Source organism: Lissotriton helveticus, chromosome 2_1, assembly GCF_964261635.1.
Source record: "Lissotriton helveticus chromosome 2_1, aLisHel1.1, whole genome shotgun sequence".
Lineage (NCBI taxonomy): Eukaryota > Metazoa > Chordata > Amphibia > Caudata > Salamandridae > Lissotriton > Lissotriton helveticus.
This window is the reverse complement of record NC_136059.1, coordinates 1,025,765,077-1,025,778,543: the sequence shown is the minus strand read 5'-3', so window position 1 is coordinate 1,025,778,543 and position 13,467 is coordinate 1,025,765,077. Positions and strand designations below refer to the sequence as shown.

Here is a 13,467-nt window from a genome sequence, read left to right as displayed (position 1 = left end):
GATGGTTTAATCACATTTTGTCATCATAATTCAAGACACCATTGGCACGGTGTGACAAGGAAACGCGCCAAGAATCCTTCAACCTCAAATCAAGTGTTAAAGTGTGCACGGAGATCCATTAACCTCAACCTACAAAAACTATACATTTTCAACATCTTTGCAACCTACGGTTTCATTTGCTCGATTACAGACCCTGCCACCTTCTCCATGACTGTCCAGTAGAATTAACTGAACATCATGCTTGTCAGATTTTTAGCATTGTTTCCCAAAACAGCCAATTCCCTCCTGTCTCACTGAGCCAAGCCAAGGCTTGATCCAAATCTTTATCCCTCTGGGTCTCCTTATTGGGTCCCAGGCATTTAAGAGTTTTCTATGGGGTTTGGGTACCCACAGGTAATACGACTCTGCACAGAGCATCTAAAAAAACTGGAATCAAATGGACAGCAACATGCTGCTTTACCGTACCTGTCGTTTGGTCATAGTTATCACCCCAAGGCTCTCTGGTAATAACCCACAACTATATATTTTCAACTACTGCTCTTGTGTTGGAGTTTTCATTAACTACAGTCTGAAATCTGTAGTTCACATTTAAAGTCTGATGTTTGTAAGGGGTTCTAGGTAATACCAAGTGGTGGCACAAACCACACCACTTTGTACTCATCACTCTACTGGAGACGTGCAGTCTTCAGAAATATCGGCGTATAAAAGGTTTCCATAGATGATGGCCAAACTGGGCCCAAAACCACAGCTACCCACATCTCAAAAATCAACTTACTTCCAAGCTTCTTTCATTTGCGTTCCACTGGCATGTTTCTGGGCAAGTTCCAAACACCAGACCTATTCACATATGTGGGTACCATTTTAATCAAAAGGAATGCATGATGGTAGGAGATTTTCTCTTATCTATAGAATTACCCTATATGTTTGGCTTACTATTGCATATCAGGTTCCACAAAAACACTTTTCAAAAAGTTTCTTGGGATTTTATGGCCAATCCAGACTTCTGAGTGGTTCCAAAGACACTGTATCATTAAATTCAGATTCAATGGGACATTTAAAAAATACATATTTTTTATTTCCACTCGCTCCAATTCGTATTCATTGTAATTTTGTTATCAAGTTATGTACAGTGAGTATTGTAATTCACAGCTTGTTTGCCTTGAGTAGCCTAGGTTTTACACAAACTATAGACACCATCCATACATATAGAAACTTTAAACCGAGGTAATAGTCTCCATTTCTTGTGGATCAGGGTTCTGTATTCTGTACACAATCTGAAATCTGGTTTCCAATTTATTTTCACTTGTAATCAGTGGGTTTTTGTGTTGTTTTTTTTGTTTAAATTTGGTTGTTGGGTTTTTACATTTCTTATTGCTTCTTGACTCTGTACATCATTTCAATGCAATCAGTGTTTATTTTAGTGATTCGTTTAATGGGAAATCCTTGCACAATGTAGAAAAGTGACCCTACTACTGACTCACTAATTGTGTCTACTTTCCAGCAATGGATCTGGGTTGCCCCACCGGTTCACACCGGCTTCCCCTAAAAATTACAAGGAAGTATGAAGTACAAACATAGGAAATGTCCATTAGCTTAAGATATGAAATATTTTAAACAGAGCCTGGCCCCTTGCTGGGGCCTAGACACACAGCTCCTTCCTCACACTTTGCATTGTGAGAGGAAGCAGCTATCTGCCCGTGCCTGTGCCCTAGGAACGAGACAGATACTGTTGGGCTTTTTGTTTTTTAGCTATGTGCCTGTGGCCCTGTAAGGAGTCAGAAGCTCTTTTGTTTTTTTTTGCCCAAGACAAAATCCAAACCAAATGGAGTTTGGCTCCTTCAATGGACACAGAACTGTGTGTCTGTGCCCCAGGAAAACTATTTGGATTCTTTTGGTATGATAGACAAAATAGTGTCTGGCTCCTTACTGGGAAAGATACGAAGCTTCTTCATCTCACAATGCTTCTTCTGGACTAGAAATTGGATCAGGAACTGTGGACTGGGTTTAGGAACAATCTTAGTCCGACCCCTTCCAATCCTCAACTCTTGATTAATTTCTTCCGGTGGTTAGGAGGAAGGGATGTTGGGAGGGAAAGTGAAGGAAGTTGGTGCTCCTTCCAGCTTCGGGAAAAGCACATGGGACCGGTTGGCATGCCTAGAGAGGACCTGGGGGCAGTGACAGCTGCCCTTAGCCCCTCAACTAGTCCGACCCAATGGCTCGACCCTTGGAATGACCTGAAAGGGGCTAAGGAATCCCTCCCAGGTCCTTAGGGCATGTGTGTAATGCCACTCCCGATGTCACACACCTATCAATGAGGTCACCCGGAAGTGACAATGGGGCAACCTCACTCAGGAGTTCGACGTTGTCCAGAAAGGATAGGGCATTGGCAAACTCCCTCCTGGGCCCACCTGACATAAAAGTGCTTGTTCCCCATGGAATATAATTTTAAAAGATGGCGCCTGGCTCAAGGGCTTGAATAAAAATAAGACTATGTATGTCATGTGTGCATCCTGTTCACATAATTTTTTACATATGTAAACATAAAAAGGTCAAAGAAAAGTTTAAGGATGCAGATGAAGGATTCAAGAACTGTATGACATAGGATGAAAGGACTGTAGGACGTTGATTGTGGAAAAAGTAGTAGCTATATTGGAATGTGTGTCTATGGTGGGTTTGATGAAATAGTGCTTGCTAACAAATGTATGCAAGGGTTTAAGTATGCTTACCTGAATCAAAATGGAAAATGGGTGCTAATGGAGAAAAAGGTGATGTGCTAGGTATCAAGAAAATGAAGTTGAGTGGCAAATGAGGAGGCTGAATTGAACAAATCAGATGCAATAAGCAAATTGGTTACCTTGAGTTTGAGCCAGGTGAAGAATCCGTGCTGTAACATATCTTGACGTATCGACATCCACCAATGAACGGTCTGTGCCTATCTTTTCCAACTGGGACAAAAGAGTTCCAATTCGAGTACTGTTGGGAAGACTGGAAGGAATTTCAAGAGAATCAGTTGCTTCATATGTCCCTGCACCACGTTCATTAGGCAACAAAATCATATGAAATGAAGCAAAATGTGTACACGGTAAATGTAATAATGAATTTAAAAACACAAGTAACAAAATAACTGGATTGCTTCAGCCAATTTTTCAAATGAAGTAAGCTGTACTACCAAATCTTAAACAACTCAGTAATACCTAAACAAATCACGGACCAAAACAACTGGATTCAAATAGGGCATTACTTTGTTGGAAAACATTTAAGACTTTTTAAAAATGCCCCCAAATCACTCACTTCTGCTAAAAAAACAGTAGTAGATTCTACAGAACTATGACACACATTTACATTTAGATCACAAAGTTAACAGGGCAAAGGTTACCAACAGCTGATAGGGATCAGGTCTGGTGTGGATGCTTCAGCAAACCCTCTTTTATTTAAAAAGAAACAAAAACAAAAAACGTTATTTCCACTTACAGAGTAGTTTGGTAAAAGAAGGCAACCATCATGACATCATTCAACTTTCCTTGCAAGGAGGGAAGAACAGGAACTTCCCCATTACTGAGCAACTTAATGCCGGGAACCTTAATTTCCTCTTAGCAATAGTTGAATGGGCCATTCAAAATACTGATTAGCAACCTACATATCCCACAAATGGTTCCAGAGCAATAACATGCATTCCAAACGTAATACCTAGAATTTAGGTTTTGCCTTAAAAGGGGCCATATATATCTGGGTCTAAATACTATTGGAAGTTGAGTTGTGTATGTGTCAGAGGCATCGCAGAAGAAAAGGAGTTCATTTATTGAGTCCGCAACTTTAGGGGTTGTATTGCCACCCTTCGTTTACCTAACCACAGAAGCGGGGCTCTGAAATGACACACACTCAGGAGCATGTCAATGACAAATCCCAATAATGCCTCCACTGTGGTACAAATGGCATAATGCTGTATCATTAATTGCTCATAAATTATCACCCAACAGGTCGCCACACCTGGGCACAGCCATGCCAAGTGTAGGAGTCAAACCTGTACTGTGTGCACCTAGCACATGCAGCATCTGTAATGAAACATATTCGGTAAGGCAAGTGGCCATATGGTAGAATAGCTGTCGAATCTTGAAGTAATCTGCGTCTGCTATTTGATGAGAGTCTTCTTATCTGCAAAGAGAAATCATTTTACTAATTGTCCACGATGATCTGCCACAGATCCCCTTCCTCTTTCTGGTGCTCAACTATGTCCTATTCTCCTCCGAGAGGGACCTTTATGAACACAGAAGATGACATACAACATGCACTTACTGGCTATTATCGACATGAGAATGGGAATTTCACCTAGGATGGGTGATGGGTTGAACCCCGGATCTTTCAGATACAGTGGAAGGCAATCGTTATCCATTTCCCTGAAAATCTTAACTCCTTCTGTCAGTAATGTTCACGAAAACTGCATGCCAGTGGCTCTATGACCAGTGCGTATAGTAACAAGGAGCGAGGACATCCCTTTAGGGATGTCCTCAATGAGCTTAATTGACTCACTGAGCCCAATTCCATCTTCTTTAAGACTTTAAGACTGTCATCATGTAGCACAATTACCACCAAGCGTCACAGGGTCTACAATAAATGTGTGTATATAAGAAACTGGACAGGGCACCTATCACTCCCCACTGGTGTGTCTGTATCTGATAACTACCCTCCGAATAAACCTACTGAATGGTCAATTGGGGATACCCATCAGTCACCACCCGGAACCGCCCTTCTTCACTTGGGGTTCCTTCATGACCATTCAAGAAAGAGAGCCCCCAACTTTCGCGGAGGAGGGCCAGGATGGTTAAATATATATATATATATATATATATATATATATATATATATATATATATATATATATATATATATATCTCAAAACAATACCCTTGCAGGCATAGAGTGACGCATACATTATATTATATATATATTTACCAAGCAATTTAACCTCTTGGTCAATCATATCTCTGAATTTTCTGAACTTAGTAGGTATTTCTGCCTGCAGTGAGGCATCCCTGTCATGGCATACTTTAATTCCAAATTTCCAATGTCTTCTCCAATTTAAGTTACTTTGTATTGAATTATGAACCCTGGATTGCTTAGCAATGCAAATGCATCATATGTAGGCCATACACATCTCCCACTGGGTTCCACGGCTGGACATTGAACCAGAATTAATGCTAAAGTATTCAATATTGGTGGTCCTTAAAGACTCCTTTGAGTAGGGCCTCCAATCAGAAGAGCCTCACTCCAGCCCTGTGACTCAGCAATGGAAGCAAAGAACTAGCACGATTGGGGAGTGGTCTGAACGTGTATGTGGAAAGTCCACAGCTACATGCCCACAGTAGCCAACCAATAATCTATATGAGAGTGCAAGTCGGGTACAGACAATGAAAAAGTATAATCGGCTAGAGAGGGGTGTCTGAGTTGCCAAATATCCACTACATGGACATCCCTATTAACCAACAAATTAACTTTGCTGCAGACAACAGGCCACGAGCTGATGTTCCAGAGTTATCAATGCCAAAATTGTGTGGTCTCCTTCCAAAAAACAGGATAGAGTGGGATTCCTTAACCTGATAAATGTCGAACAATTTGGTGTAGAACTGTTGGATGTCAATGTGAGGTCCATAAACATTAACGCAAAGTACATGTTACCCCTCTATCACTCCTTGAATTACCTAAAATCACCCGTTCCAGATATCGGATTTCTCTAATCAGTAAAAACAGGGCACTCCACATTTTCATGGTTGCTGTGCCTTCAGTTTGTGTAGATAAAAGCAAAAGATTCTCGAATTGCCCAGATGGTTAGCCATCTCCCCATGCCTGAAGCAACTTAATTGACTGCTAGTGAGTCATTGATTCATTTCAAGGCTCTAATCATCACTTTCAGAGCGCTCCAAAATAGGGGCCCGCTTATCTCCGTGGTAGGCTCAAAGAATATGCATTGTCTAGATCTTTATGATCAGTCAATCAGGGCTTTTATACATTTCTAGAACTCACAGGGCCAGAAGGGATGGTCGCTCTTTATCATTTTTGGCCACAAAGCTTTGGAGTGAGCTTCCAGCAGACTTGAGAATTTCCAACTCTGAAGATCTTTGTGAAAAGGGCTGAAAACGTTTTCAGAGAATAGCCAGAAAGGGTTGAGTCACTTGCTGGTAGCGCGGGAAGCTTCTTTGGTAGCAGTTGTTTGCACTCTACAAATGGCAATCATTAATTTCCAGATGAAACATTAAATCTATTTTGTGCTTATGCAAGCAGGCCATTACTAGCCTGACCTTTCGGGGATTGTTCTGCCCTCTCATGTTCCAGGATAGGAATCTATAAGGCAGTTTTTTCCTGTCCGGTAGTTAGCTTATGTACTGTGTCTCAGTCCTAATTTGCACTAATCCGTGTTGGCAGGGCTTATCAGAGTTGTCGTCGCCAATAGTTGACAAGTAGTAGATATCATGAATATCATTACCAACAAACTTCCCCCGCCACCCACACACACTCCTCACCCTAGCTAGCAACGGTACTGACCTCTTCATTAAGAACCAACAGCAACAAAACTTTGTCTTACCCATCACAATCAACTAGTAAGGGTGATGACTGGGGTTAGGGGTGCAAGGCTGTGTCACACCACTATTACGCAGTGGTGGTTGCTCGTTTACAGTTAGAGATGGGTTAGCTTCAGTTGCACTATCTCATTTGTACAGTCTCTAACCTCTGCATTCTGGTAACTTATCTCACAGGTAGGTGAGGTTAATGTAACCATAACAGAGCATAAACATTTACCAATTGTTGCTACAGCAATCCAATAACAACTCAATAATCATGTGGTTTGAGTTTCCTATTAGACAATATCTGTTGGTTAGTCACTGGCCAGTGTTGCAGTCTCAAAAAGTATAGTCAACATGGGCAGTGCGTTACCCGGAATTGCCCCGGGATGAGGGTGCCTGAATACTCACCAGCGGTAGGGGGAGGCGATATGTAAGGCCAACTGACCTAGACAAACTGGTGACCAAGCCTATGAACTGTAGTGTCCATTCATACAGTCACACAACTGTTAGATGAGCGTTCTAAATAATGTACATGGGAATGACCAGAAGGCGGGAACAGAGTGGGGGGAGTTGGGAGGGAACGGGAAACGGTTGGGCGATACAGTACCCTATTGACATGTACTAAGTAATACTCTGATTTGATATTTGGAATTCACGAACCGTGATGTAGGAACAGATGTATGGAGCACTGCACCAAAGTTATGTTTCAGAAAACGGAAAAGACTGACAGTTTGTTAAATGGTGTTCCGCACAATGTAATATCTGAACCAGTCATGAATAAAGAGTTTAAAAAAAAAAAAAAAAACATGGGCAGTGCGTTAAATCGTTATTATCCATAGGTCAAGTATGTTCTATACCTTCGCACCAGAACAAAAACTTTTTTCTTCTTAAGGTATTTACCCTTTCGCTCCAACATATCATCTTCAATGTCAGACATGTGGCGCTCTGCTGCATCCAGTCTGGGCGCTTGTCTGTCAAGGCGCTCGCTCATGCAATCCATTCATGACATTAAGATGCCACTTTTACAGTTCCCTGTCTTCAGGTTTCCCTCACATCATTCAGTATGGCCGTGATATCTTGATCCATCATGGTTTGTGGCTGCAAGGCTTTGGCCATATCCTAGGTGCCGTAATCATTGTCTCCAGTGTGAACTAAGTACCTACGGTCAGTTTCACCTGCTTTTAGTATTTTGTGCCTTTCTAGTTACTGCAGGGTGGCAATATGTTACGCTGCAACTGGCTTCACTGGACTATTAGATTGGGACCCCGGTATAAGGTTTCAATATTTTTTTTCTTTTGTTGGTGGTGCCATCGAGCAGGCCCCCTCAATGTGGCACTAGCGATGGCAGTTACTCACAGCTATGTTCCATCTAGGGTGACTATCTCTTCACATGTCTGGTCAAGGTGCATAGTCTATCTATATCCTTGCTAGTCTATTTGGGCTAATCAGTGCAGACAATGCCACAGGGCTCATTTCTCCTCCTCAGGTGCACGCAGCTGACACCCACATGCCTCATAGGATGGTCCTATGGAGAGTACATTTACCTTCTGTCCTTTACACTTCCACCGTCTGCGGTCAGCCCTTGATCAGTTGAAATTTCACCACAGCAGCCTGCCGTCTGGTGCCAACCCAAGGGATTCTTTATTTTCGTTCTGATCCAGGGCAGCCCTGAGCAGTGCCATCAGCACCATCAGCACCTTTATTCTGGAATGTGGACAATGCCCAGATGTCTACAGTACTAGCAACTGTGACCATGCGGTGCCTAACCCTATGGCTATAGGGCATGCAGGTGAGCCCTCAGGTATCCAGTCTCTGCGACTCTGTGCTTCTGGAGGTGAGTAACTAGTGTCCCCAGACAGACATAAACTGCTCAATGTTCCTTTGCATCTGTTTATCAGTTTTTCCCAATGTCCTATCATTATTTTTGCTCCCCAAAAGTACAGGGGAATAGAGCACATGGGAAATCTCCTGTTGATATCCCTCCTTATACACTACTGTCATCTAAAAGTGCTGTGGAGACAATATCACTTTCATGCTGAGGACACAGCCAGACACCACAATTTGGTAACCTAAAAATTGAACATTTTGGCCAAAGGTCTACAAGACATTGAAGCTTAGATGGTAACCACCACCACCTGAAGCTCAACCCAATTAAAATAGAGTTCTTCCCGCTATCCCCAGCTAACGGCTCTTTCCTGATTGAAAGATGGCTCAACTCACCTGTGGTGTTAAAGGGTGACCCCAAAATCATGGAGCATGCCAAATCTCTCAGCTTCATATTGGACAAAAATGTTAACCTTCAAGCACACATCAACACTATGGCCACTGGGGGGCAATTTGAACTAAGACACTTCAATGGAATCAAACCTTTACTCCCAAATCCGGACTTCAAGCACCTAGTCTAAACCCTGATAATACGGAGACTGGACCATGGAAACCCCATGCTCATAGGTATTCCCAAACTGCTGCTAGCTCAATTCAATGCATGTAGCTGCCTGGCCGGCCACAGACACAAGACAGTATAAACATCTCACCTATCTTTGCCGCTGGCCAAAACAAAGGAGCACTTTTAATCTAGAATGCATCACACATAAAACTTAGTCTTTGGGAGCACCGAACTATCTTGTGCAGAAACGTCTAGTGGCCAGTACGTTCTTTGTAGCAAGAAGGACTCTCTCATTGAAGCCGATGGATTTAAAATAGCAAAAACTCTAAAGCCATCCTTTTCAGGAAGTGCACACAAGGTCTGGATCCCTATCCCATAGGTCATTAGGACACATCCTAATGAAAAGTGTTTTATTGCACCCCTTCCAGCTGTGAATCATGTTCTTTTTTTTTTGTTTGCTGAAGTCTTGAAATGGGTGCTTAATGTTTTGTTCTCAATGTATGTAATTTAATTGTCTATGCTATATACAGTATATTTTATAAAATATTTATGTTTACGGTATTGTTCCTAAGTAAAGCTCTTTGTCCCACAGCTAACTAAATAAACGCGCTGCCCTTCTGAGATGCCATAATAATGAAACATTGTCCACCATACAAATGCTGAATAATAACGATGTTATATCACGCTGCTTTGAGTCGCATTCACCAGTTACTCCTATCTACTGGTAAAAAGAACAAAATGCACTCTCTGCTGGCATTCCACAACAAGTGACAGTGAAGCAATCATGATTGTTCCTTTAAATACTGCAAATGACTACAAGGTGCTACAACAGCGAATAACGGAGAAATATCTACAAAATGTAAAACAAATGACTTTATTTATCACAAATACAAAAATGCAGGCAAATGGTACAGACAACCAGGAGAGGTTCAGGAGATTCACCTAGTTAGAAAGATTCAGTTATGGATTTACTTGACCGAGGGTTAATTACAAAGAAAGCTTGATTTGCTAGTGATTAGACTTAGGAATCTCCTGAGATGCCTGAAGCAACTTGCAAATTAGGCAATCCCGTTTCCGCTGAGATATGTGTAGGTATTAAAAAGATCACTCAATACTAAGCCTCCCTACAGCCCGCTATGTAGGATGGAGTCAGTGCAGCTCTCTGATCAGTCTCAGATTGCAATCTCAGTAGTCGCCCATACTCGTAGATTGTCACCCTTATTTCGAAGCCCTGCTGCAGGAGAGAAAGGAAGTAGAAATCCACGGCTTCGATGTGTTTTCTAACGGCGGATTACTAAACGAATTGTATTAAAAAACCAGAACTAAAATCTAAGCCGAGAAATCAGAATACGGCTCCTGTGCTGAGGCATGGCCATTACACGACCTCCAGGAAGCTGTACATAAAATCTTGCAAAAAAGGGTACCGTACAAGGTATCATGGGCTGTGGAAGACATGATATAATGGACTTCTGTTTAGGGTCATCATAGAGTAACAAAAGTATGGATGTAGGGCCAATACCCAGTTCAGAATTAAACAACAAACAAGTCTTCATGTCTATTTTGTTTGCTGGACAGGTTGATTTACTCTTACTACCATACTTCCTTACACCGCAAACTCCATGGCATCCTACTCACAACACCGTGGAATGATGTCAAAATGGAGTCCTTTCTGCAATAGAATACATCTGACTCTACAAGCTGTCCATAAGCATGTGTATGCTTGACTATTGCAAGTGTGCCACACAGGTGACTGGTGTAAGGAAATAAAGTGGACTCGACTATCCGAGATTAAAAATAAGCAAAACGTAATCAAGTGTGCTAATGATCCCAGAAAGCTTCCAGATTATATGAAATGCTACATTCAAGAGTAACATGACTGACTGCCTATTTACTTAGTTGAAAAACTGAAGGCTGGCGGGGCCCTTATAAATTTTCTAAACCCAGTGGGGAATGAGAGGTAGAGAGTTGTGATTGTAAGTAGCTTTTGTATATCCTCATGTAAATAACTATACTACAAATCAAATAACAGACTCTAGCTGAAGAGCCTATAATGGGCATGCCTCCTTAGACAGGAGTGAATAAACAGCCTGTTGTGCTGTATGTGGGTTTCCTTCTAGAACACCTTGAGTCTGATATTTCAACAGAAAAGAATGGTACCCCTCATTCCCTCCCAGTAAAATGCTTCATCACTGGAATCCGCCTCACCGCCAATGTATATTGATGCACGATGAGCTCCATTGGGAGCTCTTCAGAGAGCTATGCCTTGCTGAAGAGTCCCATAAGGAGCTCACCGTGCATCAAAAGAACAGGAAAACAGCACAGAAAAGAACAGACTATCCCAGGCTGAAAGAGGCACGGGCGTTATAGGATCTTCAGCAGATAATCTGGGATTTGATGTGTTATGTAGAGCTTTTCTGAGTGACAACCTCATGCCAAAGCATAATGGAGGAACTATTAACAGGAGTTGTGGCCTGAGACTCTGAATTACTGACTTTGAAGTCGGTTGCGTTGCCAGCATAATGCGTTAAGATTCTTGCTTTCATGCAGCATTCTTTCAACGCGATTGACTGCTTTCATTGGTAAAAGTCAGTAGAAAGTAAGTTATCTTTTCCTGGCAACCACTTTGAAGGCAGACATTTCTTATTATGGTCTTTCTTTATGTACATCAATTTCACTGGCTGGACAGCAATTTGACTACTGAAAAATGTGCTCCCACAACAAAGAATAGTAGCTGCCTTTAGCTTTCGAAAGTTCCGTGATGACGATTAATTACATGCGTCCCATTTTTGTGTATAAAACATTTAACAAAGCTAATGGGTTGTATCATTCTGCTGATGAATAGAATTAAAGGCAATGGATTTTTTGTTGGAGTGTCTTGTCGGAGCTACATTACACTACATAATTTAATCACCCAACAAAATATATTCACTCCATGCAGGTATGGGAAAATGTCAGAAAATGTATAATTATTAAAAGATTAACAAATCCTGGGTATGAGAGAGGCCCATCTGAAGAACATCACATTAGAAAATGCACCTTAACTGCTTCCATGTTAATTAGTGCAAAAATTATTTTTAGGTCTGGTCTTTTGATTTCTACTAAACGTTTATTTATAATATACTTACCTAAACGGGCTTTCAGCCACCTCTCTTCATCTATTGGTCTGTTGTGTCATTCACCTGTTGCTTCCACCCACTACAGCATACAGGATGGGGCAATGGGTCTGCCTACTTCAGCCACTGATAATCTTAACTTGGACTGACTGAATGTTGCTCTTTCACAATGAGCACATTCACAACCAAGGTAGTTCCCTTTAGTGCCAGTGTTTTTTTAAATCTATAATTACTTTGGTGTTGCCTTGGTGTTTAGACTCTGGGGAAAAGCAAGAGCTTTCTACCAGATGTGAGCACAGGTCACATTCCACGCTTTATTAGTATCTGTCTCCTGCCAATGTTGTGAATTACTTTTGAAGTGTCCTTTGTTTATCTGACTGCTGGTATTATACAGCACAACAGATTGCGTCAGTTTGAAACTATTCATTATTATGTCATTTTCTTTTTACTATGAATGCAGTTCACAAGTTGAAAGCTCTAATATTACACATGGCGAATTGATGCGCTGACAATTTTTCATTTTCTTTCCTTCTTTCTTGCTTTCTTTCCCTCCTCCTACCTTCTTTCTGGGTTTTTTATCTCCTTTCTTCTATCTTTCCTTCCTTCTTTGTCATCTTTACTGTCATTTTCTTTCTTTCCTGCTTTTTTCCATCTTTCCTTTTTTCTTTCCATATTTTTCATCTTTCCTTCGTTCTTTCCTTACCTACCACTTGCCCCCTTTCTTTCTTTAGTTCCTCCTTGCCTTCATTTTTTCTTTGTTTATCTTATCCTTTCTTTACTTTTCGCCGTCTTTCAATCTTTTCTTTCAAGCTGTCCTTCTTGCTTTACCCTCTTTCTTTCTTCCCTTTGTTCAGTCCTCATTTCCTTTCTTCATTCTTTCCTGTTTTCCTTTATTTTTTCTTTGTCTTTCCTTTTTATTCCTTTCCTTCCTTTTTCTTTTTCCTGCTTTGACTCTCCTTCCTTCTGTACATCTTTCAATCCTTTCTTTCTTGCGTTTCTTCATTCTTTCATTTTTCCATGCATTCTTCTTGGCTTCTTTCTTGTCTTCTTTCTTTCTATTCATCGTCGTTCAAGGAACACAGGTCTGCTCTGTGTGAGGTTGAAGTCCTTAGAATGGTTACCAAATGCGAAATAATAAGCACAAACATAGTCAGAAAGTTTGGGCTCTAAAATGATAAGTTATTGAATTCAGGTGACTTTTCCATCTTGTCAGTAACCCAGTTTGGGAACATAAATCAGAAATCTGCCTGTGTCTATTCGATATGGCCTTTTACATGGTCACAAATACTGCAATGCAGTCCTGAGCGCAGCACAGTAATTAGTACACAGTCTGCATAGGCTATATTAGGCATAACAAGGAGAACTGTTCATAGAAGATGATGTAATTAATTACCTCCACCTGTGCATTCAA

The 13,467-nt window shown here is 41.2% G+C and overlaps 1 protein-coding gene across 2 annotated transcripts in view; it reads right to left on the bottom strand.

Moving 5' to 3' along the window:
* Positions 1 to 13,467, bottom strand: part of AGTPBP1 (ATP/GTP binding carboxypeptidase 1) — a 1,069,504-nt gene that overhangs the window by 803,554 nt on the left and 252,483 nt on the right. For both annotated transcript variants that reach the window (XM_078675801.1, XM_078675802.1), the window contains exon 3: positions 2,855 to 2,985. In XM_078675801.1, the coding sequence (XP_078531927.1) occupies positions 2,855 to 2,985 (131 nt within the window). The remainder of the gene's footprint in view (positions 1 to 2,854; positions 2,986 to 13,467) is intronic.